This window comes from Trachypithecus francoisi, unplaced genomic scaffold, assembly GCF_009764315.1.
Source record: "Trachypithecus francoisi isolate TF-2019V2 unplaced genomic scaffold, Tfra_2.0 Lachesis_group10, whole genome shotgun sequence".
NCBI lineage: Eukaryota > Metazoa > Chordata > Mammalia > Primates > Cercopithecidae > Trachypithecus > Trachypithecus francoisi.
Window position 1 is genome coordinate 77597259 of NW_022681455.1, and position 26974 is coordinate 77624232.

Genomic DNA, 26974 nt, shown 5'->3' on the forward strand with positions numbered 1-26974 from the left:
ATACTTAGCTTTTGCAACTATCATTTTAATGACCAAAGAATATTCCATCCATCTTATAAGAGCTAATTTTACTTGTCTCCTAATGTAGGATATGTAAGTTATTTCTTTGCTATCACAGATGGTGTTGCATACTCATGTATACAGATTATTTTCATTGTGAATTATTTCCTTATGATAAATTCCCAGAAATGGGATTTCTGACTTAGAGAACATTCTTGTAGCTCTGTAAGCATTGTGCCAGATTGCTTTCTAAAAGTGTTGCACCAGATTGACTTCTAGGTAAGGCTGCAGAGTGACATAGAACAACAGAAGCTCACTTTTAAAATACCTAATGAAATCAGCAACAACAAACATTTTTTAATCCTAAAAAGTCCTCAGCAATAACCAAAGAATGAATTACAACTTAATTCTACAAACATTGTGAAGTGGTAAATAAGGAGAGAAAACAAGATTCTGGTCTGGTGTATCTCCCAACCCAGAACCTGCCACCCCGCTATCTTGCTAAGAGTGACGGGGAGAGGAAAGCAGGTCAGTTGACAACATTCTAAGAGTTCTCATTGGAAATCACCAATGGAGAGGAAAGAGGACTATGATGATGGCTGGGCAGCTGCACAAAAGGTCTAAGAGAAACTCTCCATCATGAAAGCCCCTATGTGATGCTGGAGGACCTTAGTAGGGATGGGAAAAACCACCAGGTTTTGCATCTTCCAGAACCCTGTGCTGCGTGGGGACATGAGCCGAATCCTATAGGAGTGGGGCAAATCAATACCTAGGATAGGAGTGAGATAGATCCATGGTTCAGGAAATGTAGACAGATTTCAGAGAGAGGGTACAGTGCTCAGATTTTCCAGCAAGGGTAACTGAGCCTTTCCCTTTACCCAACCCTATAGATTAAGGCTATAGGAAAGAAAGCCACACACCATTCCTTGAATAGTGGCCAACACTGTAGATAAGATAAACTGTCCCCAGATAATGTTGGGAAAAATGTCAAGAAGAATTTACCCAATTATATCAGAGCAGAATGGTAAGGCAATCGTGCACACATCAGAGAGAGAGAGAGAGAGAGAATGTTTAACAGAAAACATGAACCAAGAGCCAGAAAATATTTCTGTTGAAAGAATTTTATAATAATAGGAGTTTAACTTTTTAAAGTTCATAAATGAATAGTATGTTATACTGGCAAAAGAACAGAAATATAGATTAATTGAATATAATTGAGAGTCCAGAAGGAAAACTCTTGCATTTATGGTGACTTGATTTTTGACAATGGTGCCAAGATGATTAAATAGGAAAAGAATGATCTTTTCAACAAATTGTACTGGAACAACTGAATTATACATGTAAAAGAGTGAATTTGTAGTTCTGCCTCACACTATAGTGAAAAATTAACTCAAAATAGATCAAAGACTTAAATGTAAAAGCTAAAACTATAAAACTCTTAGAAGAAAACATAGATGCACATTTTTATGATTTTGGAGTAGGCAATGATGTCTTAAGACAACAAAAGCACAAGTGACAAAAGAAAAAATAGATAAACTGAACATCATTAAAATTAAAAACTTTCGTGCTTCAAAGGACAACATCAAATGAAAAATCCCACAGAATGGGTGAAATTTCTTACAAATTATATATCTTATAAAGGACTCAAATTTAGAATATATAAAGAATTATCATAATTCAATAATAAAAAGACAAATAACCCAATTAAAACTGAGCAAAATATCTGAATAGACAGTTATTTACAGAAGACATACAGTCCAGGCACGTTGGGACTTATGCCTTTGGGAAGTTGAGGTGGGGAAATCACTTGAGCCCAGGAGTTTGAGACCAGCCTGGGCAACATGACTGAACCCTATCTCTACAAAAAATACAAAAATTAGCTAAGCATGATGGTGTGTACCTGCCTGTAGTCCCAGCTACTTGGGAGACTGAGGCAGGAGGATCACCTGAGCCCAGAAGGCAGGGGTTGCAGTGGCCAAGATTGTACCACCGTACTCCAGCCTGAGTGACAGAGTGAGACCCTGTCTCAAAAAAAAAAAAAAAAAAAAAAAAAAAGATATACAAAGGCCAATAAGCCCATGACAAGATGCTCAATGTTATTAGCCATCAGGGAAATGCAAATTAAAACCACAATGAGATACTACTTTACAACAACTAGGATGGGTATAATTAAAAAGATGAAAAACAACAAGTATTGGTGAGGATGCAGGAAAATCAGAACTCTCATCTACCATAATGGGAATGTAAAATGGTGCAGTAGCTTTGAAAAAGAGCCTGTGACCATTCCTCCAAAGTTAAACACAATCCAATTTAATTTAACTCAGAAGTTAAACAATACAATTGTGGGCAGATCACTTGAGCTAAGTTCAAGACCAGCCTGGGCAACATAGCAAAAACCCCGTCTCTACAAAAAAATACAAAAATTAGCCAGACATGGTGGTGCATGCCTGTCGTCCCAGCTACTTGAGAGGCTGGGGCAGGAAGATCACTTGAATCTAGGAGGTTGAGGTTGCAGTGAGCAAGATGGTGCCACAGACACTCCAGCCTGGGTGACAGCTAGGCCCAGTCTCAAATACACGCACGCACACACTCACACACTTTTTTAAGTGAAAGAAGCCAGTTGCAAAAGAACCCATATTATATGATTCCCTTTATATAGGCAGAATAGGCAAATTTATAGAGACAGAAAGTAGATTAGTGGTTGCCAGGGTATGAAGTGGGTGGGGGAGGGATTTGGCAGGTGACAGTTAAGAGGTGTGGGGTTTCTATCCAATGTAATGAAAAGTTCTAAAATTGATTGTGGTAATGGTTTCACAACTCTGTGAATATTAATATATTTACATATACATGTGGTTTTGGTACGCTAAAAGTGTAATTGAATTGTACACTTGCACTAGTTGGATTATATGATATGTAAATTTCAATAAAGCTGTAGAAACTTTGTAGATGAAGTGATACAACGACTAAATTAGAGATATAGAGGAACTGAAGAGTCAGAGAAACAGATTGGGAATAAAATAATGCCATTAATGATCTAATAAGTGAATTAGAACCAGCAAGAACTAAAGTATACAAGGCTAGACATCAAATATATGGCTTAGAAATAAGGTTTGAGATAATTACACTTACAACAGAAGAAAAGAGAAAACATTGACGCAATTAGAGACAATACAATTGATATGGAGACCAAATAATGCTAGTTCCTCAAGAACTCCAATCAATAGTATAAATAATATATACAAAGATACAGATGCAGAAACTCCTCCTAAAATGTACAGTTGTTTCTACCAATTGTAAGAGTATGCTATGCTCCAAGAAAACCTGATACATAATAATTGACCAGAAAATATAACATAATTAAGTTATTGGACTTCCAGGGTAAATATCTGATGGGCCTCAGTTTCTGCACAGCAATTTAAAACACACACACACACACACACACACACACAAAACAAAAACAATAGAGCAATATCTGCACGCCTTTGAAGGCAAGAAAATATGACATATTACTGTCAGCTAAGTCACTGTTAAAAATACAAAAGCAAGTGGTCATTCTCAAACACGTGCAAGCTGAGAGAGTTGAGCACCTATAAGCACCTTCTCGGAAAAAAAAAAAAAAAAATTAGGCTGGGCATGGTGGCTTATGCCTGTAATACCAGCACTTTAGGGGGCCAAGGCAGGCAGATTGCTTGAGCTCAGGAGTTTGAGACCAGCCTGGGCAACATAGCAAGACCCTATCTCTACAAAAAATAAAATAATTTGCTGGATGTGGTGGCGTGTGCCTGTGGTCCCACCTACTCAGGAGGCTGTGAGAAGATTGCTTGAGCCCAGGAGGTTGAGGCTGTAGTGAACTGTGATTGCACCACTGCACCACTTTGACCTGGGCAATGAGTGAGACCCTGTTTCAAAAAAGAAAGAAAAAAAGAGAAAAAGAATGAAAGAAAAAGAGAGGAAAGAAGAAAGGAAGGAAAGAAGGAAGGAAGGGAGGGAGGGAGGGAGGGAGGGATGGAGGGAAAGGAAGGAAGGAAGGAAGGAAGGAAAGAAGGAAGGAGGGAAGGAAATACAGAAGGAGAAAGAAAGACAGAGAGAGGGAGGGAGGGAGAGAGAAAGAGAAAGGAAAAAGACAGAAAAAAAGGAAAGAAAGAGAAGGAAGAAAGAAAGAAAGGCAAGAGAGAAAGAAAGAGGAAGAAAATTAGTCAACTAAGAGATGAATTAAAACAAAGAACTCTTAAGTAGTCTGTGTTAAAAGTCCTGAGCATTGAATCTACTTAAAAGTTTGAGCAGTGAATCTATTGAAATACAAACATAAGACTAAGGAATGGGGAAATTATGGTTGCAGAATAAAATATAAATGAATATGAACCCTGACAAAGTGAAAGTTATAGTGTCAATGACAACAAAAGGAACCAGAGAAAGGGAGGTGGAAGAAAGAGTTAATCACCTCACAGTTCACAAAGGAATCAATGAAATTGGTCTAAACTTGAATCATGTGTATTCACAATTGAAATGATGTGATATCAGGATTTGCCTTAAAACACTCCGAAGAAGGAAGAAGGGAAGGGAAGGGGAGGGGAGAGAGATGAGGGAAGAGGAGAAAGGAAGGATGGAGGGAGAGAGAGAAGGAAAGAAAGAGACGGGAAGGGCTGGGTACAGTGGCTCACACCTGTAATCCTAGCACTTTGGGAGGCCAAGTCGGGTGGAGCACCTGAGGTCAGGAGTTTGAGACCAGCCTGGCCAACATGTCAAAACCCTGTGTCTACTAATAATACAAAAATTAGCAGGGCGTGATGGCGAGTACCTGTAATCCCAGCTACTGGGGAAGTTGAGGCAGAAGAATTGCTTGAACTCGGGAGGTGGAGGTTGCAGTGAGCCGAGATCATATCACTGCACTCTAGCCTGGCAACAGAGTGAGGCTCCATCTCAAAAAAAAAAAAAAAAAAAAAAAAAGGAGAAAAAAGAAAGAAAGAAGGAAGGAAGAGAGAATAAAGGAAAATGAGTATGGTGCTGGTTGGAGGTAATGAAACGGATGAGACAAGAATGGCAAAAGGATCATGTTGAGGCTGGATAATACATACATGATGGTTTATTATACTATTCTCCTTTCTTTTTTATTTTTTTCGCAATAAAAAGTTAAAAAACAATAATAAAATGACATTAAGTGATTTTTAAAGCATAATGACTTTAATCCCTTTATGACTTAAAATTGTGAAATACCTTTTAGGACCCAGTGTCTCTTGTAGTGAAAAAAACTGTATCTGAAAGTCAGCAGGTCCTTCAGTTGCACTTCAATCTCCTTTTCTTTTGCTAGATTTAAGTAAAACTAACTTTAACATAGTTATTTTTAAATAGTATATGTCCAATGAGTCCCCTTCTTATAAAATCCTTTCTTTCATCTATCTGTCCTTCCATCTTCAGTTTGTTTGTGTGTCTAGAAAGAGGGCTAGAAGGATTGCCATCAAAAATTATCTCTGGATATGGGATTTTGACTAATTTATTGTCTTCTTTTTCTGTTCTGTTTTTAAATTATATTTATATATATATATATATATATTTTTTTTTTTTTTTTGAGACAGAGTCTTGCTCTATAGCCCAGGCTGGAGTGCAGTGACACAATCTCAGCTCACTGCAACCTCTGCCTCCTGGGTTTGAATGATCCTCCTGCCTCAGCCTCCCAAGTAGCTGAGACTACAGGCACATGCCACCATGCCCAGCAAATTTTTTTGCATTTTTAGTAGAGATGGGGTTTCACCATGTTGGCCAGGCTGGTCTTGAACCCCTGACTTCAAGTGATTCACCCACCTCAGCCTCCCAAAGTGCTGGGATTACAGGCGTGAGCCACTGTGCCTGGCCTTGTTCTGTTTTAATACTTGCTCTTTACATTATGAAAACTAATTTAATAATTTGCATAATTAGCACCTATCATTTTTACACAAATAACAAAGTCACTACCCTTTAAAAAGTGTTGTTTCAGCTTATACACTTTCCAGCAATGTGTAAGTTTCACCACAACTATGCCAGTACTGGTAGTTTACACATTTTCAGATGCTGATAACTGAGGGACTTAAAATCCTCAAATATGGAAGACAAGTAAAGCCTTCATGTGCTAATGATCTGTTTTGTTTCTTTGGGTCCAGGAAGCATCTATGATTTTTATTTCATCAAACAAGCTGGTGGACATTGGGAAATGTGGACACAGTATATCACCAAAGAGGAGGAAAAAATTCCAGCTGGTGCAAAGGTATAAAGAGAAGCATTGGCCATGGAACTTTGGTTTCCAGAATTATCCAAATATTCTCTCAGGTGGAAGAATTAACAGTCTTTGCAAGGGGTTTTAAGAGCTTTCTTTAGAAAAATATTTAAACATGAGCTGCACTGGACCTTCAAAAATACGGGCTTTAGAATCAGAGAGACACAGCATCCTTTCTCGGCTTCAATTTACTCACCCAAAAAATGGCAGTGGGGGGAACATTTATGGTTGCAGAGGTTGGAGGTGTTATACATGAACACATGGCACACACTAGGGGCTACATCAGTGTTTGTTGCTATTCTGATTATTGTCATTATCAATAATACCAGGTACTGGCTGGGCGTGGTGGCTCACACCTGTCATTCCAGCACTTTGGGAGGCCGGGGCGGGAGGATCACCCGAAGTCAGGAGTACAAGACCAGCCTGGCCAACATGGTGAAACCCCATCTCTACTAAAAATACAATTAGCTGGGCATGGTGGCACATGCCTATAATCCCAGCTACTTGGGAGGCTGAGGCAGGAGAATCGCTTGAACTCCAGAGGCAGAGGTTTCAGTGAGCCGAGATCGCGCCATTGCACTTCAGCCTGAGGGACAAGAGCGAAACTCTGTCTCAAATAATAATAATAATAGTAATAATAATACCAGAGAGTCATCAGTGTGCTTCTCAGTGACCTCAGCAAAAAAGGATTCTTCGAATCCTCAGAGAGAGATTTTCTTGATCAGAATTCTCTGAAAAGTAGGTTCTGATTAATAAGTTTTCTGATTAGAAAATGATTCACCTACAACTCCTGCTCTTTTCAATCCTTGTGGAATATTTTTCCAGAGAGCTTTTATGTCCCTGTTAGTAGAATCTAGTGGGCATAATTTATCTTTCTGACGTGACTGGAGATTGTTCAGGCCCTGGGTGGAGTGGTAGGTGGTGGACAAAGTACAGATATTCACAGCCAAATCAGACACCAAGCAGGACCACAGCTGTGTGTGTAAGGATGTGTCAAGCAGGGTGAATGTGTGCTGACTTCAGGACACACCTTGGGGGCTGAGTGTTGTAAAGCAACCCCCAGCACTGAGGTCCTAAACTTTAATTCTCCAAAAAGAGCTTAGTCACTTGAGCTCCAGGGATTTGCAATCTTGCTGAATTAATTCAAGTAAAAGAGTCCAATGAAGAAAATATCTTCAGTTCTGGAGATTTTTCCCTTGTCAAACAATTGTCCTAGTTACTGAAAATAAACATCTATGAAACCCAACTTGCTTTAAATTCCCAGTCTTGGTAGCAAAATGGGCATCTTGAATCTAGGTCTGCGTTCAGCATCACTTGCTGGCTATATGGCTTTGGATAAGTTAGCCAGTTTCTTTGAGCTTCCATTATTTCATCTGTGTTATTACATACCTGCCTTAGAAGGTTACTGGGAAGACTGTAGGGGTAATACAGGCAAAACACCCATAGTTAAGCACCTGTTACTTCTCTTCTTCTCAACTTTAATTCCCTTGTCTCATCTGTTTCTTTTCCTTTGATCAAATTACTTACAGAAAGAAGCTGAGCCTTTGTCTACCAGTATATATGGGGCCACCATGTTGCACAGACCTAGGTGATGCCATTTACATCATGGTCAAGTTTTGCTTTAGGAGGCGCCATTGACATAATCCATAGTGTGAATGGTACTCTCTGTAGTTGTATAACACAGTGGCCCCAAGTTCTAGTCCCTTTCAGCCTAGACATAGAAGGAGACTTCAGTGTATAATATAATTTTCCTGCCTCTTCCCCTTCACCCACAAAGGGACCAAATGTAGCCAAATGGCTGATGAAAGGGTTCAAGCTCAGAGAATCCAAACCAAGGTCAGGTGTCCTGTCCAAATAGGGATTCCAGGAGCCTGAGACCAGGCCTTAAGAGTCCAACTGGGACCTGAATACCAGGAAGAGTATGTATTAATACAATCCCCGTATTGGAAAAGGCATGGGATTAGTAGGGGTGGGTCTTATAACCAAGGATGTAAGTGTTGTAAAAAACAGATCAGAAACAAGCACAGATCATGGGGATTCAGGATCACACTTACACCCTCTGAGCCAGGCAGTGATGATTGCAAAGGGGAAGTCGACCTCGCCTGGGACAAGGGAGACAAGTTGGTTCAGAGCAATGCTCTAGGAGCACAGCAGCTATGGACCGATCCTTACCACAACTGTTTATAATATGACCATTCAGTAGTGAAGACTGTAGACTTTGGAATCATACAAGCTGGGATTCAACTCCCTGCATTTTCACTTACTTGCTGTGTTACTTGGGCAAATTGCAGAAAGGCTCTCGACCTCAGTCTTCACATCTACAACACACAGACGGTAATGCCTAACTTTACATGCATGATCTTGTTTAATCCTCAAGCCACCTCTGTGAATTAGGTGCCATTATTATCCCCATTTTACAGATGAAGAAACTAAGGCCTGTGGAGAGGTTAAAGGCTCACCTAAGGTCATAAAGATAGTAAGGGATGGAGCCAGAATGTAAACCCAGGTCTCTTGAACACCAAGACCCCCAGCTTCCTGGGCCCAGGACCGAGACTCTCCCATGTCTGTGTGGTACAGGTCTCAGAACTCATCATCCCCACAATGGAGACAGCCCGGCAGTCCTTCTTCTTGAAAACCTACTTAGACCATGAGATTCCAACGCTGTTTGTGGGCCCCACAGGCACTGGCAAGTCAGCCATCACCAACAACTTCCTTCTCCACCTTCCCAAGAATATGTACCTGCCCAACTGCCTCAATTTCTCTGCCAGAACCTCAGCCAATCAGACCCAGGATATCATCATGTCCAAGCTGGATCGACGACGGAAGGGCCTTTTCGGGCCTCCCATAGGGAAGAAAGCAGTGGTGTTTGTGGGTAAGGCATTGAGCTGCGTCTGGACACAACCAGATTCTTCCACCATAAGCTGCAACAAACTACAGCTGCCGCTTGTAGTGCCACTGTAAATGCCTTTACTCTCCCTGAGAGATCAAATATTTCTGGTTAATGTAGTTTAGTATTCATTCCCTCCTCTTCCTTTTCTTCTTCCTCCTTCCCTCCCTCCTTTCCTTCTTCCCTCCTTCCCTCCTTCCTTCCTTCCTTCTTTCTTACCTTCCTTTCTTCCTTTCCTTCCTTTCTTCCTCATAGTGAGTAGTAATTTCAGAAGGGGACTGTGCTGTTTGCCCGCTGGCATTTCCAAAAGCAACACACACCTTGTGATAAACCCCTTGTTCCATTTTATGTCAGATAAATGTGCTATCACTAAATGGAGGAATCTAATACTTGCTAAATAAACATTTGTGAAATAAGCACAGTGAATTTTCCCAGGACTTTAACTGTTTTACAAAGCATTTCCTCATTTAGGTCACTTGAGCCCCACAGCCACAGCCCTGTGGGCTTATTAACCATCATTGTCATTTTACAAGTCAGTGCATTGAGGCTCCAGAAGGTTAAATTTCCTGTTTGGGATCAAATATCTAGAACATTCTAGAGCTGTGACCCAAACCCAGGCTTTGTAGTGCCAAATACATTATATTTTCCACTATCTTACTGTTGACACACAGAGTTCTCATTTAGCAATAGTAATGCCCCACACTTCTGGATTATTTCATGATCTGCCTTTAAAACTCGAGTATTCAGAGGAAATATTGCCTGAATTCATATCCTTGCCAACTAACAGCTCCTCAGAGGCAGGGGTCCTATTTTATTTTACATTCCTTTTCTTTTTCTCCTCTTCTCCATCTCGCTCTCCCTCCCTATTTTTATGGTATATTAAAAAACAGGGTAAGCATTGCAGCCAAACAGATCTGGTTTCAAATCTTACCTTTTTGAGAGAAAGAAGGTCTCACTCTGTCATCCAGGCTGCAGTGCAGTGGCGCAATCCCAGCTCACTGCAGCCTCCAACTCCTGGGCCCAAGTGATCCTACTACCTCAGCCTCCTAAGTAGCTAGAACTACAGGCACATGCCATCAATCTTGGCTAATTTTTCTATTCTTTGTGGAGACGGGGGTCTCGCTTTGTTACCCAGGCTGGTTGAACTCCTGGCCTCAAGTGATCCTCCCCGCTTGGCCTCCCAAAGTGTTTGGATTACAGGCATGAACCACCATGCCCAACTTCAAAGCTTACTTTTTAACCCTAGGTATATTGTGACTTAACGTCCCTGACCCTCAGTTCCTCACCTTTAACATAGAGTTATACTATCTTCCTTATAAAGTTAGTATTGGATTAGATGAGATAATATATATAAAGCTCCTAAAATGTTACCCTGCACAAACTGGGTATTCAAACAATATTTGTTGAAGAAAAACTTAAAGAGCCCCTATTTTATTGAGTACCTCTGATGTGCCAGGACTGAGTAATATGCTATTGGGGAAAATGCAGTCCCTGCCCTTGGGGAAGTCTTAATATATTCTTGCCATTTTGGTTTTCTCATCAAAAACCCCCGCTCAGGCTGGGCACGGTAGCTCATGCCTGTAATCCCAGCATTTTGGGAGGCCGAGGCAGGTGGATCACTTGAGGTCAGGATTTTGAGACCAGCCTGGCCAGCATGGTGAAACCCCATCTCTACTAAAAATACAAAAATTAGCTGGGCATAGTGGCATGTGCCTGTAATCCCAGCTACTTGGGAGGCTGAGGCAGGAGAATCACTTGAACCCAGGAGACGGAGTTTGCAGTGAGCCAAGATCACACCACTGCACTCCAGCCTGGGTGACAGAGCAAGACTCTGTCTCAAAAACGAAAACAAAATAAACCCAGCTCAAAGCCTAGGGTCTCATCATCTGTTGTTCCCCTTGAAGTTCAACTATTACCTGTTGGTCAAATTAAATACTCTATTGGCTATGAGCTTGTGGGAGCCTGACTGTTGCCATCATATGGGGAGCAGTTAACAAAATGTCCAGCACTTAGTAGACAACCTATTTTGCTTAAGAAAAATGGGAAAAAAATTAAATACCTGTTTTCTTTTTGTTTTTCTTTTCTTTTTTCTTTTTGAGGCAGGATCTCACTCTGTTGCCCAGGCTGGAGTGCAGTGGCACAATCTTGGCTCACTACAACCTCTGCCTCCAAGGCTCAAACAATCCTCCCACCTTAGCTTCCTGAGTATGGGACCACAGGCATGAGCCACTACGCCTGGCTAATTTTTTTTTTTTTTTTGTAGAGACAGGGTTTCGCCATGTTGCCCAGGCTGGTCTCAAACTCCTGAGCTCAAGCGATCTGCCCGCCTCGGCCTCCCACAGTGCTGGGATTATAGGCATGAGCCACCATGCCCGGCCAAGCCAGTTTGTTAATGTCAGTCTATGCATCCTTATAGTCACAGTGGACACAGAGGCAGGAGAGGCCAGAACTCAGGAAAACCCCTCCCAATCTGGTCAGGGCATCCATTGACTAAGCCCTCACTGGAATGGGGAATGGAAACCTGGGAACAGATTCCTCTACAGGGGAATTGCCATCTCTTACCTCCTGTGAGAGCAGAGGATGCCATGAACTTGCAATGGCTGTGTCTGTGGCTTCTTTCCCTAGATGACCTCAACATGCCAGCCAAAGAGGTGTATGGGGCCCAGCCCCCCATTGAGCTCCTGAGGCAGTGGATTGACCACGGTTACTGGTTTGACAAGAAAGACACAACCAGGCTGGACATCGTGGACATGCTGCTCGTGACAGCCATGGGGCCCCCCGGAGGAGGAAGGAATGACATTACTGGTATGTGAAGGAAAGAGCTCATTCCTCTTTCCCTCCATCCCCAGCGGAGCTGGGCCACCTTTATGAAAGGAGGGTCGGTGTGCCACAGTCTGTCCTGCCAAACCACATGGCAGGAGCGTGGAGCAGAAGTGTGTTTAGGCTACAGGCTTCATGTTGGAAATGGTGTGAAATGGGAAGGGACGATGACAAGAAGATGTGAGGAGTGTTCGGCTAGGCCCTAGAGAAACACAGTCTCATGTGAAAAGTAGAGTTCAGTGTGGCCAGCATGTGTTCTGGGAGGGAGGCTTGATCCAAAAGCCTCAACTAGGGGTGCACGATAGTCATCCATTGTGTTCATTGTAATTCTTTAGGTTGCCAGAGACAGAACACCTAACCCAAAGTGCCCTAAGCAAAATTAATAACAATAAAAAATAGCAAATAAATGAATCAATGGATACATTGCTTCACGTGCAACTTGATCCACCTAGTCCTATAGATCTGTACTTCTATTCTGATATACATTATTGTTTAAGAACCTTCATACCGAGTGGGTGCAGTGGCTCGTGCCTGTAATCTCAGCACTTTGGGAGGCTGAAGCGGGTAGATCGCTTGAGGCCAGGAGTTCGAGACCACCCTGGCCAACATGGCAAAAGCCCATCTTTACTAAAAATAAAAAATTAGCTGGGCTTGGTGGCTTGCGCTTGTAGTCCCAGCTACTCGGGAGGCTGAGATTTTTAAAATACAAAAATAAAGACATGTTACAACATGGATGAAACTTAAAGACACTATTGTCTTTAAGTGAAATAAACCATATCATTAAGTGAAATAAACCATTCACAAAAAGACAAATATTGTGTGATTCCACTTATATGAGGTACTCAAAGTAGTCAAATTGATAGAGACAAGAAGCAGAATAGTGGTTGTCAAGGTCTGGAGGGAGGGGAGATTGAGGAGTAAATGAATGAATGAATGAATGAATGAATTTTCATTTGGGAATATGAAACTTCTATAGATGAATGGTGGAGATGGTTGCACAACAACGTGAATGTGCTTGATGCCTCTGAACTGTACACTTACAAATGGTTAAAATGGCCAATTTTATGTTATATATATTTTATCACAATAAAAACTTTTTATTTTTTTATTTAATTAATTAATTTATTTTTTGAGATAGAGTCTCTCTCTTGTCCCCCAGACTGGAGTGCAATGGCATGATCTCGGCTCACTGCAACATTTGCCTCCAGATTCGAGTGATTCTCCTACCTCAGTTCCCTAAGTAGCCAGGATTACAGGCACCCGCCACCATGCCCAACTAATTTTTTGTATTTTTAGTAGAGACGAGATTTCATTCTGTTGGCCAGGCTGGTCTCGAACTCTGGACCTCAGGTGATCCACCCACCTCGGCCACCCAAAGTATTGGGATTACAGGCATGAGCCACTGCGCCAGGCCATTTTTAAAAAAAGAAACGAGGAAAAGGATTAAAAGGATTTGAGAGAAAATGACAAATATTGAAGTTACAAAGAAAATCCAACATGAAGTGTCTGAAGTGTCTGAAGAAGAAAATCAAAATAAAGAAATAGAAGAAATAATACAAAATATATAATCCAACAAAATACGCAAGAAAAAACATTTTGAGAATTACATACTGGAAGAGCACATTGAATCCCTAAGAATATTGACTCAAGATGATCACTACCAAGTCATACACTAATAAACAGCATAGAATAGTGGGCTTTCAAGAAAAATAAATTAGCCAGGTGTGGTGGTATGTGCCTGTAGTCCCAGCTACTCAGCAGGCTGAGGTGGGAGGATTGCTTGAGGCAGGGAGGTCAAGGCTGCAGTGAGCTGTCATTTCACCACTGCAACCAGGGCAACAGAGCAAGACCCTGTCTCAAAAATTTAAAAAAGGAAAAAAATCTTTTGGGCATCTAGACAAAAATAGCACATAACTTATAAGGGAAATAAAGTTAGATCAACTTTGAGTGTTTTCAATAGCAATGCTTAATACCAGAAGAAAATGGAATAACACATTTAAGATACTTAAGGAAATAAAATGAGAGTTGAGGATTTTATAGCCAGAAAAATTAATCTTCAAGTATTAAAGGAAAATTGTTATCAACATGCACAAACTCAGAGACTATTTTTTTTAAAGCCGTTTCTTAGGAATCTTCTAGAAAATGGATTTCAGGTAATCAAAATGACTATGGAGAGATTGATATGACTAGTAGTAAGCATTAAATATATGGTTATTTGTTGAACTAAGACTAAATGGAGAGATGATGTTATATAAAGACTGTATTATTTGATGATGTAGATATAGAACAATTGAAAACGTAGAATTTTCTATTTATCTTATCCCTTGGTTTTTTGAGAACCAAGAGTCTCAGGGTGGAAAAAAGGAGGTCAAGGTGTAATACATAAGAATTTAGGGCCGGGGGCAGTGGCTCACACCTATAAACCCAGCACTTTGGGAGGCTGAGGAGAGTGGATCGCTTGAGGCCAGGAGTTTGAGATCAGCCGGCCAACATGGTGAAACCCTGTCTCTACTAAAAATACAAAAATTAGCCAGGCATGGTGGTGCACGCCTGTAGTCCCAGCTACTTGGGAGGCTGAAATGTGAGAATTGCTTGAACCTGGGGGACAAAGGTTGCAGTGAGCTATCATGCCACTACACTCCAGCCTGGGTGACAAAGTGAGACTCTGTCTTAACAAATGAATCAACAACAACAACAAAAACTGAAAAAAAGAAGTTAGGCAAAAGTTTTATAGTCCTAAATTTGAACTTGATGTTTAATGTCCACTGAAAAGATCTAAAGAAATAATGACCACTTTATTAACAATGGGCATGTCTACTACTCTTGAAATACAATTTCCTGCTGAAAGAAACCAAGACATCTTAAAGAAATGGCTGATTGCATGTCTGCTGGGGTAAGAAATATGTGAAATAAGCCTGTAAATTCTTGATATACCAGATAATGGGAAAGCTATCAAAGATTACCAGACTCACATCAAAAGGACTTGGTTGTCAACATAAAGAGGTTTCCACTGACCAAAGATGAGAAAATGTAAGCTTCAACAATGGCAGTGATTTCAATGGATTGAAATTTATCTAAATGTATTTTAATCCATGAGTCTATAGCAATAATAATAGCTGGTCACCTACAGAAAATGATAAGGAACCAACTCATTATCTTGGAAACTGGTAAGTAAATGGGAAGGAATCAGGCGTTGACCCTGACACCCTGACTTTCTTGTATGAAATGTACCACTGTATAACCGAATAGTGGTTGGTGAGGGGAAGTATCTCATGGAAATATTGCAACTAATAGATGAAAAAGAAGTGACTCAGAATATTACCATTTTGCAAACCCCAGTGAATTAATAGATCTAGCCATTGAGCATCAGTAGCTACCAACGTTACAAAAGGAGAAACATTATCGAGTACTTTCTGATGAAAGAACACACCACCACCTATGGTCTGGCCAAAGGGATGAAATCTGAAACCCAACAATTCTCTGGATCCAGCTACGAATTTGTAGGAAATACAGAGGACAGAGGAACGTGATGAACTGCATCATAAGTGTGTAATCAACAAAATCCTGACTATGAAAACTCTAAGTCAAATAGCCCAGATCTTCGACAGATAAGACACATAAGAAAGGAATGGAGGGAAAAATCTATAAATTAAAAAGAGACCTTAAAAAATACATATGAGGCTGGGCGCGGAGGCTCACATCTGTAATCCTAGCACTTTGGGAGGCCGAGGCGGGTGAATCACCTAAGATCAGGAGTTTGAGACCAGCCTGGCCAATATGGCAAAACTCCATCTCTACTAAAAATACAAAAATTAGCTGGGCGTGGTGGTGCATGCCTGTAATCCCAGCTACTTGGGGTTGAGGAAGGAGAATTGCTTGAATCAGGGAGATGGAGGTTGCAGTGAGCCGAGATTGCGCCACTACACTCTAGACTGTGCAATAGGAGTGAGACTCCATCTCAGGAAAAAGAAAAAAGAAAAAAAACAGCATATGGTTGTTTTAACTGGCAGAATTAGACAATTAAACCCAGGTGTCTACAAATAAATGCTTGAAATGCTTGGATGGTAAAAACCATGAAGAAATGCAAGATAGCAATTACTATAAAAGTCAGAAGAGTGATAACTTTTGGAGGAAGAAAAGGAGAGAGTTTGATTGGGATGGGCTCTGTTGAGAGGCTTTTGTGGAGGGCTGGCAAAATTCTATTTCGTTTTTGTTTTGTTTGTCTGTTTGTTTTGAGACGGAGTCTTGCTCTGTCGCTCAGGCTGGAGTGCAGTGGCACAATCTCGGCTCACTGCAACTTCTGCCTCCTGGGTTCAAGCAATTCTCCTGCCTCAACCTCCCGAGTAGTTGGGACTACGGGCATGTGCCACCACGCCCGGCTAATTTTTGTATTTTTAGTAGAGACGGGGTTTCGCTATGTTGGCCAGGCTGGTCTCAGTCTCTTGACCTCGTGATCTGCCCGCCTCGGCCTCCCAAAGTGCTGGGATTACAGGAGTGAGCCACCACGCCCGGCTGGCAAAATTCTATTTCTTAATCTTGACAGTAGATGCTAAGAGTATTAACCTTATAATGACTTGCTAAACTATACATTTGTTTTGTGTGGTTTTCTGTATCTATCTTTTACTTGTAACAGAAAAAAATGTTTTAAAGATATACAGGCAAACCTATAGAGACAGAAAGTAGATTATTAGTTGCTGAGAACCATGGGAAAATGGGGAGTGACTGCTAATGGGTACAAGTTTTCTTTTTAGCGCAATTAAAATGTTCTAAAATTGTGATAAGGGTTGCACAACCCTGAATATATTAAAAATCATTGAATAATTGTACTTTAAATGGGTGAATTGTACAATATGTGAGTTATTATTGGGCTATCAATAAAGCTGGCATATATCAATATAAATAAGTAGGTAAATATAGATATCTAACAATGATAGATTAGACAGATAGATACATAGATATATAGATACATAGAAAGATGATAGATAGATTAGATAGATAGATGATATAAGGATACCAAATTAATAGCAGTTACCTTGGGCAGGGGAGAATGGATTTGGCATATATAAAGTAAGTGAAAGAAGGAGATTTTCACTTTCAACAAAAGTATTCCTGAATCGTGACTCTTTTACAATGATCATGTATTGCCTTTATCTTATAAAAACAATCTTGAGGCCGGGTGCAGTGTCTCATGCCTGCAATCCCAGCATTTTGGGAGGCTGAGGCGGGCAGATCACCTGAGGTCAGGAGTTTGAGACCAGCCTGGCCAACATGATGAAACCCCGTCTCTACTAAAAATACAAAAATTAGATGGGCGTGGTGGCGCGCGCCTGTAGTCCCAGCTACTCCGGAGGCTGAGGCTGGAGAATCACTTGAGCCTGGGAGGCAGAGGTTTCAGTGAGCTGAGATGGCACCACTGTACTCCAGCCAGGGCAACAAAGCGAGACTCCATCCCTAAAAATAATATATATATCCTTTATATATAAAAATTATATATAAAGAAATATATAATATAATATAATATAATAATCTTGAACGCTAAACTAGCACGGTCAGTAGAACTTCTGCAGTATGGCAGTGCTCTATATCTGTACTGAGCAATATAGTAGCCACTAGCCACATGTGGCTCTTGAGCACTTGAAGTGTGGCGAGACTAAGGAAGAGCATTTTTAATGTTATTTAATATTAATTAATTTAAGTTTAAATTGCTGCAGGTGACTAGAAGCTGCCATATTGCACAGCACAGCTCTAGAACATGAAGCCAGAAGGCTAAGCCAACTCTCCTGCATCCTAGGGTCACAGACAGTGTGAGAATATGTGTTTCCCAGGATGATTCACTTGTGCGTTGTGTCCCCCAGGACGATTCACTCGCCATATGAATATCGTTTCCATCAATGCCTTTGAGGATGACATTTTAACCAAGATTTTCAGTTCGATTGTTGACTGGCACTTCGGGAAAGGGTTTGATGTGATGTTTTTAAGGTAAGAGGTTCCCACATCTTCCCGGATATTGGGCTGGGGGTTCTCAGTTTCCGGCCCTTCCTCGAATACTGTGCCGTCCCTTTCCTCCCAAGGTATGGAAAGATGCTGGTCCAAGCTACTAAGACAATTTATAGAGAGGCAGTGGAGAACTTCTTGCCAACTCCCTCTAAGTCACATTATGTCTTTAACCTGCGGGACTTCTCACGAGTGATTCAAGGGGTCCTGCTGTGCCCTCACACACACCTGCAGGTCAGTCACTATCATTTTACTACCAAAATCATTCAGCATGTCCTTGGCTACATGGAACATGTAGTAATAGCAGTAATAGCTAACTTTTATTAAGCACTTCATCTACGCTAGGCGTTGTGCTAAGCATTTTATAAACATTATCTAGTTCAATCCTCACATCAACCCCAGGACTTAGCTACTACTTGAGAACTACGACCTCAGGGACCATCTTCCACTCATTTGAATAATTAACTCTGGATTTTTAGGATGTAGAAAAATGTATCCGACTTTGGATCCATGAGGTTTATCGGGTCTTCTATGACCGTCTGATTGACAAGGAGGACAGACAGGTCTTCTTCAACATGGTGAAGGAAACCACCTCCAATTGCTTCAAGCAGTCCATAGAGAAGGTAAATCAGATTCTGTGATCATTTGGCCTCAGAAATGGTTCCAAGTGTTTAACTATGTTACTCTCAGATTTCAGGTTCCCTTCCTGTTGGAGACTCCCAGCTCTGCGCTCTGAATCTCAGGAAACAGTATTGAGTCAGCTGCTCTTTTGATTTGGTGATATTTCACGTGGTCCAACTTTGCTTCCCTTCTGTTGTAACATATAAGTTTGAATCCAATCAAAATGGCTTAACATTTACAATAACATTATTTGTTTATAATGACCTTAAACGCATTTTTAGGATCAATTAATTGGTGAGTTGAGAAATGAACTGTATTATACATTGTCATGATTTGACTGAGGTCCTATAAAGCCCAAGTGAAAGATTGTTATGGTCTTCCAGGTGCAAATATTTTCTCTTTTCCATTTTCATATAAGAAAAGTCGTTTTAAACATCTATATTTGCATCATCTGGTTATTCTTCCACTGCTCAGAAGCTGTGATTTCTCCATAGAAAAATTTCAAGTGTTTCATCTTATGTTCAGAGGCCAAGTGCAAAAGCGTCACTGGGTTCTAACATAGGAAGAGGAGGCATCTAAAACATTCCTACTCCAGGCACAGAGTGGGGAACGGGGTAGTGTCTATACCTCTAGTTGGTGGAGGATCAAGCACATAAGAAATGATGCCATCCTTCAACTGTCTTTTCTGGGGATCATACAAACTGACCACCAATGTTTTAATCACTTGGTAAATAGACTGATTCAAGTGTTTATACTCTAATGTCCTTTCTTTTAACAAATAATTATTTATTTTTAGAGATAGGACCTCATTCTATCACCCAGGCTGGAGTGCAATGGTATGATCATAGCTCACTGCAGCCTCAAACTCCTGGTTTCAAGCAGTCCTCCACCTCAGCCTTCTGAGTAGCAGAGATTACAGGTGTGCACCATGATGCCCAGCTAATTTTTTCTTACTTTATTGTAGAGACTAGGTCTCACTATGTTGCCCAGGCTGGTCTTGAAGTCCTGAGCTCAAATGATCCCTCTGCCTCCGTCCCCCAAAGTGCTCAGGCATGAGCCACCATGCCCGGCAATGTTCTTTCATTACAGTCTTTACAAGCATGAAATCCACACATTATCTTTCAAACACAAAAAGACTGGGCTGGGCATGCTGTCTCATGCCTGTAATCCTAGCACTTTGGGAGGACGAGGTGGGCAGATCACCTGAGCTCAGGAGTTAAAGACCAGCCTGGCCAACATGATGAAACCCTATCTCTACAAAAATACAAAAATTAGCCAGGCATGATGGTGGGAGCCTGTAATCCCAGCTGCTTGGGAGGCTGAGGCAGGAGAATCGCTTGAACCCAGGAGGCAGAGGTTGCAGTGTGCCGAGATTGCGCCATTGCACTCCAGCCTGGACAACAGTGTGAGACTCTGTCTCAAAACAAAAACAAAACAAAACAAAAGACTGATGATCCATGGCCTTGAAGGATGTGCGCAGAGGAAATAAGCACATCTCCCATGCCCTCCCTCCATGCTCTCCCTACCAGCCTGGCTGGGCCATTTGCTGAATGCCCAGCTGAGATTTACTTTTCTCACAGGTGCTTATCCATTTGTCACCCACTGGAAAGATTGTCGATGATAACATCCGAAGCCTCTTCTTTGGAGATTATTTCAAGCCAGAAAGTGATAAAAAAATCTACGATGAGATCACTGACCTGAAACAGCTGACTGTGGTCATGGAGCACTATCTGGAAGAATTCAACAACATCAGCAAGGCCCCCATGTCCCTGGTTATGTTCAGGTTTGCCATTGAGCACATCTCCAGGATCTGCCGTGTCCTGAAGCAGGACAAAGGCCACCTGCTCCTGGTGGGCATAGGGGGCAGCGGGCGGCAGAGTGCCACCAAACTGTCCACATTCATGAACACATACGAGCTATACCAGATCGAGATCACCAAGAACTACACAGGCAATGACTGGCGAGAAGACCTTAAGAAGATCATGCTGCAGGTTGGCGTGGCCACCAAAAGCACCGTGTTCCTCTTCGCCGACAATCAGATCAAGGATGAGTCATTTGTGGAGGACATCAACATGCTTCTGAACACAGGCGATGTGCCTAACATCTTCCCTGCTGATGAGAAGGCTGACATCGTGGAGAAGATGCAGACGGCAGCCAGGACCCAAGGAGAGAAGGTTGAAGCCACTCCTCTTTCTATGTATAACTTCTTTATTGAGAGGGTGAGAAAGAACCTTCACATTGTCCTTGGTAAGAAGAAGAAAACTCCATTTGCCCTTGTTCCTCTGGGTGTTTTGGGGTCTTCCGGGTGCCCTGAGCAACGCAATCCCTTACAATGTTCCCAGGTTTGATCCAGCCAATGCACCAGCTCGGGGTCAGGGCCTGGAGTTCCTCTGGCAACTTTTTCCACTCTTCCAAACAGGATTTTTTTTTTTTTAGAGACAGTCTTGCTCTGTTACCCAGGCTGGAGTGCAGTAGTGAGATCTCAGCTCGCTGTAACCTCTGCCTCCCAGTTTTAAGCAATTCTGGTGCCTAAGCCTCCGGAGTAGCTGCTGTTACAGGCGCGTGCCACACCTGCTAATTTTTGTATTTTTTGTAGAGAGAGGGTTTCACCATGTTGGCCAGGCTGGTCTCAAACCCCTGGCCTCAAGTGATCTGCCCGCCTCGGCTTCCCGAAGTGCTGGGATTACAGGCATAAGCCACCATGCCGGACCTTGAACAATTTCAAACCTGTCGCTCTCTCTTCAATTCCCCTGAATTCTCCTCTGAGAATTACCCTTGCTCAGAATGACACCTGGGGTTTTCTCTGTGAATGACATTCGCAATCTATGTAGAAACCTAGCAATGGTGTTTAGTACTTCCCTTTCTTTACCAAGTCCTGTCTATTTTACCTCCAGTTGTCTCTCATATCCACTCGCTTATCTCTATCTCCATCACCTTCACATTAGCTAGGCTGCCATCCTCTTACCCAGGCTCACCTCTGCAACTTTCTAATCATTCTAGCTCCATTCTTGTCTGTTCCATGAAACCAGGCTGATTTTTTTCATATGCTGCAAATATCATTGTGTTCATGCATGCATACACACACATACACCACACACACACACATTGGGATAAGGACCAAAATTACTAACCTGCAGTCCTGCAGTCTCATAAGGCCATAAGGCCACCTGCCAGACTGTCCTCTGTATCCTCTCTGCCTTCATCATTTCAAACTATCCCCCTTTCTCTTTGTTATTTTTTTTTTTGAGATAGGGTCTTGCTCTGTCACCCAGGCTGGAGTGCAGTGATGTGGTTCTAGCTCACTGCAGCCTCAACTTCCTGGGCTCAAATGATCCTCTCACCTCAGCCTCCTGAGTACCTGGGACTACAGGCACACACCACCAAGCCCAGCTAATTTTTTCCATTTTTGTAGAGACGGGGGTATGGGGTTCACTTTGTTGCCCAGGCTGGTCTCAAACTCCTGGGCTCAAATGATCCTCCTGCCTCAGCCTCCCAAAGTGTTGGGATTACAGGCATGAGCCACTGTGCCAGGCCTCTGTTCTTTATCCACACTGACCTTTCACTTCACCTAAACATCATGCTCCCTTCCGCCACACATCGTCTAAATAAACAATGAATGGAATTGTAAGTGTGGAACCCAAAATTTGTGATTGGCTGGAGATGGGATCAGAAACAAGCAGATGACCTCACAGCAACTTCTATAAGTAACAGTGTATGGCTCCCATATGTCAGCACAAATACAGCAAGTGGGTCAAAGGGCTCTGGCCACTCTGGCTATGCGACCCAAAGGATGCAGAAGGAACAATAGGGTGTATAGGAGACCAGTTAGAAGGTAATAGACTCAGGCATGGTGGCTCACGCCTGTAATCCCAGCACTTTGGGAGGCTGAGGCCGGCAGATAACTTGAGGTCAGGAGTTTGAGACCAGCCTGGCCAACATGGTGAAACCCCATCTCTACTAAAAATACAAAAATTAGCTGGAAGTGATAGTGGGTGCCTATAGTCCCAGCTACTCAGGAGGCTGAGGCAGGAGAATAGCTTGAACTCGGGAGGCGGAGGTTGCAGTGAGCCGAGATCACGCCACTGCACTGCAGTCTGGGTGACAGAGCAAGAATCTGTCTTAATAAAAAATAAGAATAATTTTTTTTAAAAAAGGCCCTATTGTAATGGGCTGATAGCTCCTCACAAAGTTAAGTGAAAATATCCCACTAATTAGCCCGCACTTCCCAGGCAGTTATTATGAGCATTCACAGTCACATCCCTGGAGCACCAAGAGGATGCATGCCCCCACTTACCCCACCAGAATCCTTGGGAATACCAGCCTGCCTTCTTGGGTCCACCTGCCTCGGAGGGAGGTAATTAACAAAATCTCCTTTTCATTAGCCATGAGTCCAATTGGGGATGCCTTCAGGAACCGCCTGCGGATGTTCCCTTCACTGATCAATTGCTGTACGATTGATTGGTTCCAGTCCTGGCCCACGGATGCCCTAGAGTTGGTGGCTAACAAATTTCTAGAGGATGTGGAGCTTGATGACAACATTCGGATAGAGTAAGTGTTGACTGCATTTTAGGACTCCAGATATTCCAAATTGGAAGGCCAGATGCTGGCTCTATTTTTGTTGTTGTTTTGAAGATTTCTCAATTTGTGTATGGAAAATGTCTTATGCTTTTAAATTGAATCACAGTTAGATATTTAATAAAACATCTTCTCTGAAAAAGAAGAAAATTTCATTGTTCAGAATTGTCCTGGAGATATGCACTGTTGTCCTAGCTATGAGAACCTGGAAATAATGATATAGCTATTTCAGTAGTCCTAGAGTATGCATTCTCAACAGGAAGAACATTGCTGCTGAGACCACAAAAAAAGATGGTTTGTTTGTTTGTTTGTTTTTTGAGACGGAGTCTTGCTCTGCCGCCCAGGCTGGAGTGCAGTGGCCGGCTCTCAGCTCACTGCAAGCTCCGCCTCCCGGGTTCACGCCATTCTCCTGTCTCAGCCTCCCGAGTAGCTGGGACTACAGGCGCCCGCCTCGTCGCCCGGCTAGTTTTTTGTATTTTTTAGTAGAGACGGGGTTTCACCGTATTAGCCAGGATGGTCTCGATCTCCTGACCTCGTGATCCGCCCGTCTCGGCCTCCCAAAGTGCTGGGATTACAGGCTTGAGCTACCGCGCCCGGCCTGTTTGTTTGTTTTTGAGATAGAGTCTTGCTCTATCCCCCAGGCTGGACTGCAGTGGCACAATCTCAGCTCACTGCAACCTCCGCCTCCCGGATTCAAGTGATTCTCATGCCTCAGCCTCCCCCAAGCAGCTGGGATTACAGGGCACCTGCCACCACACCCAGCTAATTTTTATATTTTTACTAGATACGGGGTTTTGCCATGTTGGCCAGGGTGGTCTTGAACTCCTGACCTCAGGTGATCCGCCTGCCTTGGCCTCCCAAAGTGCTGGGAATATAGGCATGAGCTACTGTGCCCATCAAAAATTAGTTCCTATAAGGGTGAAAACTTACTCTTTTATGTATAAAGCATATATATGTGTGTGCTTTATCATACATATTATATATATGTGCTTTATACACTTTATATGTGTGTATGTGTGTATATATATATGTATATATATAAAGCATTTTATTTGCCTAGAGTAAGAGAAGAGATGAGAATATCTATCATTCTGGATGTTCCATGAAGGCTAGAGATCAGTCAACCTTGTCTACCTCTGTATCCTTAGTTTCTAGAAGGTGCTTGGCACATAGTAGGTTCAATCACTGTTTTATTTATTTACTTATTTATCTGTTTATTTTGAGATGGAGTCTCGCTCTGTTGCCCAGGCTGGAGTGCAGTGGTGAGATCTCGGCTCACTGCAACCTCTGCCTCCTGGGTTAAAGCGATTCTTGTGACTCAGCCTCCCAAGTAGCTGAGATTACAGGTGTGAGCCTCCACACCCAGCTAATTTTTGGGTTTTTAGTGGACACTGGGTTTCACCATGTTGGCCAGGCTGGTCTCAACTGACCTTAAGTGATCTGCTCGCCTCGGCCTCCCAAAGTGCTGGGATTACAGGCATGAGCTACCGCACCCACCCTCAATCACTGTTTAAATGAATGAATGAAAAATGAGGAAGTAGGCAGGGGTACGAGTTTCAGTGGCCTTCAATTCCATTTGGGGTATTTTGAACTTTATTATCTAGACCGGAAGACCCTTAACCTGGGTCCACGTGCTTGTGGGTAGAACTCAGTGGGTCGATGAATATGAATGGGAAACATTACATCTTCATTTCCAGTGACATCCAACTAGTATTTTGCATTTCCTCCAGTGATGAATGTAGGCATTAAACTCCAGTGGGATGAGCAGGGCCTGACTTTGTTACCAGTAGGAATCATAGTTCTTTGCAGAATTCATTCCTTCATTACAGTTAACTCAGTGTATAATTTTCTTCAAATTGATGGTGCTTTTTAGACCTGCTGCCCATTCTTGTTATTTAATGCAGAAGCTGACAAACTATGGTTCATGGGCCTAGTTCAATTCACCCTGCTTTTGTAAATAAAACTTTATTGGAACCCTGCCATGTCCATTGGTTTACACACCATCTGTGGCTGTGTTTGCACTATAATGGCAGAGTTGAGTAGCTGTGACAGATATCATGTGGTCCACAAAGGCTAAAATATTTACTATCTGACCCTTTCCAGAAAAAGTTTACTAATCCCTGATTTAAAGCCTCAGTAAAGCAGCACATATATTACTATATTACAAATTCTAAAATATTTTAAAACATTTCAAAAAGTCTATTTCAATATAATTGGTTTCCATGGTAATTCTGTGTTTTATTTTATGCATTTTAAAAAATTGACTCAGCATGGTGGTTCGCACCTGTAATCCCAGCACTTTGGGAGGCCAAGGTGGGCGGATGACTTGAGGTCAGGAGTTCGAGACCAACCTGAGCAACATAGCAACCCCCAACCCCTCCCCTCACTGTGTCTACCAAAAATGCAGAAGATTAGCTGGGTGTAGTGGTGTGCGCCTAAGACTTCAGCTACTCGGGAGGCTGAGGTGGGAGGATCGCTTGAGCCAGGGACGTTAAAGCTGCAGTGAGCCATGATTGTGCCACTGCACTCCAGCCTGGATGACAGAGTGCGATGTTGTCTCTCTCTTTCTCTCTCTCTCTCTACATATATATATATATATAGATATATATATATATATTTTTTTCTCTACAAAGTCAGGGTATTTCTCCAAACTACCAAAGTTTAAGAACTCCTGCTTAAGCCCTGATGATTCATCAAAGGGATCAGTGATAGAAATGACTTTATCAGGACACGGTGGCTCACACCTGTAATCACAGCACTTTGGGAGGCCAAGGCAGGTGGATCATCTGAAGTCAGGAGTTCGAGACCAGCCTGGCCAACATGGTGAAACCCTGTCCCTACTAAAAATACTAAAATTAGCCGGGCATGGTGGTATGTACCTGTAATCCCAGCTACTTGGGAGGCTGAGGCAGGAGAATCTCTTGAACCTGGGAGGCAGAGGTTGCAGTGAACTGAGATCGTGCTACTGCACTCCAACCTGGGCAAAAGGGTGAAACTCTGTCTCAAAAAAAAAAAAAATTAGAAATGACTTGATCAAAGATCATTTGAGGTCAGGCATAGTGGCTCATGCCTGTAATCCCAGTACTTTGGGAGGCCAAGGTGGATGGATCACCTGAGGTCAGGAGTTTCAGACTAGCCTGACCAACATGGTGAAACCCCGTCTCTACTAAAAATAGAAAAATTAGTTAGGTGTGGTGGCGCACACCTGTAATCCCAGCTACTCGGGAGGCTGAAGCAGGAAAATCACTTGAGCCTGGGAGGCAGAGTTTGCAGAGAGCTGAGATCGCGCCTCTGCACTCCAGCCTGGGTGTCAGAGACACTGTCTCAAAAAATAAATAAATCTAAAATCATTTGTGTGAGAGTATGCACCTGTGCACCTGCCCCACCCTTCTCTGCCTCAGCTCTGTTGATGTGTCTTCAGAGAGTTTGCATTCTAGTGGATCATAGTCAGTGTGTCTTCTCACACCCTCATGTCTATAACCAAAGCTGTGCTGGATCTCCCTGGAGGACATTGGGTCCTGCCTAACCGCCTTGGTGTCCTCGGCAGGGTCGTCTCCATGTGCAAATATTTCCAAGAGAGCGTCAAGAAGCTGTCACTCGATTATTACAACAAACTTCGAAGACACAACTATGTTACCCCCACCTCCTACCTCGAATTGATTCTAACCTTCAAGACGCTCCTGAATAGCAAGAGGCAAGAGGTGGCTATGATGAGGAACCGCTACCTGACAGGCTTGCAGAAACTCGACTTTGCAGCTTCACAGGTGAGCACTGCCAAAATAGAACAGAGATGAAGAGGCCGGGGACGAGGTGGATGTGCTGAGGCACGT

General features: G+C 42.5%; 1 protein-coding gene across 1 annotated transcript in view; it reads left to right on the plus strand.

Moving 5' to 3' along the window:
* DNAH3 (dynein axonemal heavy chain 3) overlaps positions 1 to 26974 on the plus strand; it is a 208128-nt gene that overhangs the window by 136374 nt on the left and 44780 nt on the right. The window contains exons 41-49 of the mRNA XM_033217790.1: positions 6135 to 6238; positions 8825 to 9119; positions 11760 to 11939; positions 17810 to 17933; positions 18026 to 18182; positions 18428 to 18571; positions 20150 to 20816; positions 22952 to 23117; positions 26692 to 26908. Coding sequence (XP_033073681.1) covers positions 6135 to 6238; positions 8825 to 9119; positions 11760 to 11939; positions 17810 to 17933; positions 18026 to 18182; positions 18428 to 18571; positions 20150 to 20816; positions 22952 to 23117; positions 26692 to 26908 — 2054 coding nt within the window. The remainder of the gene's footprint in view (positions 1 to 6134; positions 6239 to 8824; positions 9120 to 11759; positions 11940 to 17809; positions 17934 to 18025; positions 18183 to 18427; positions 18572 to 20149; positions 20817 to 22951; positions 23118 to 26691; positions 26909 to 26974) is intronic.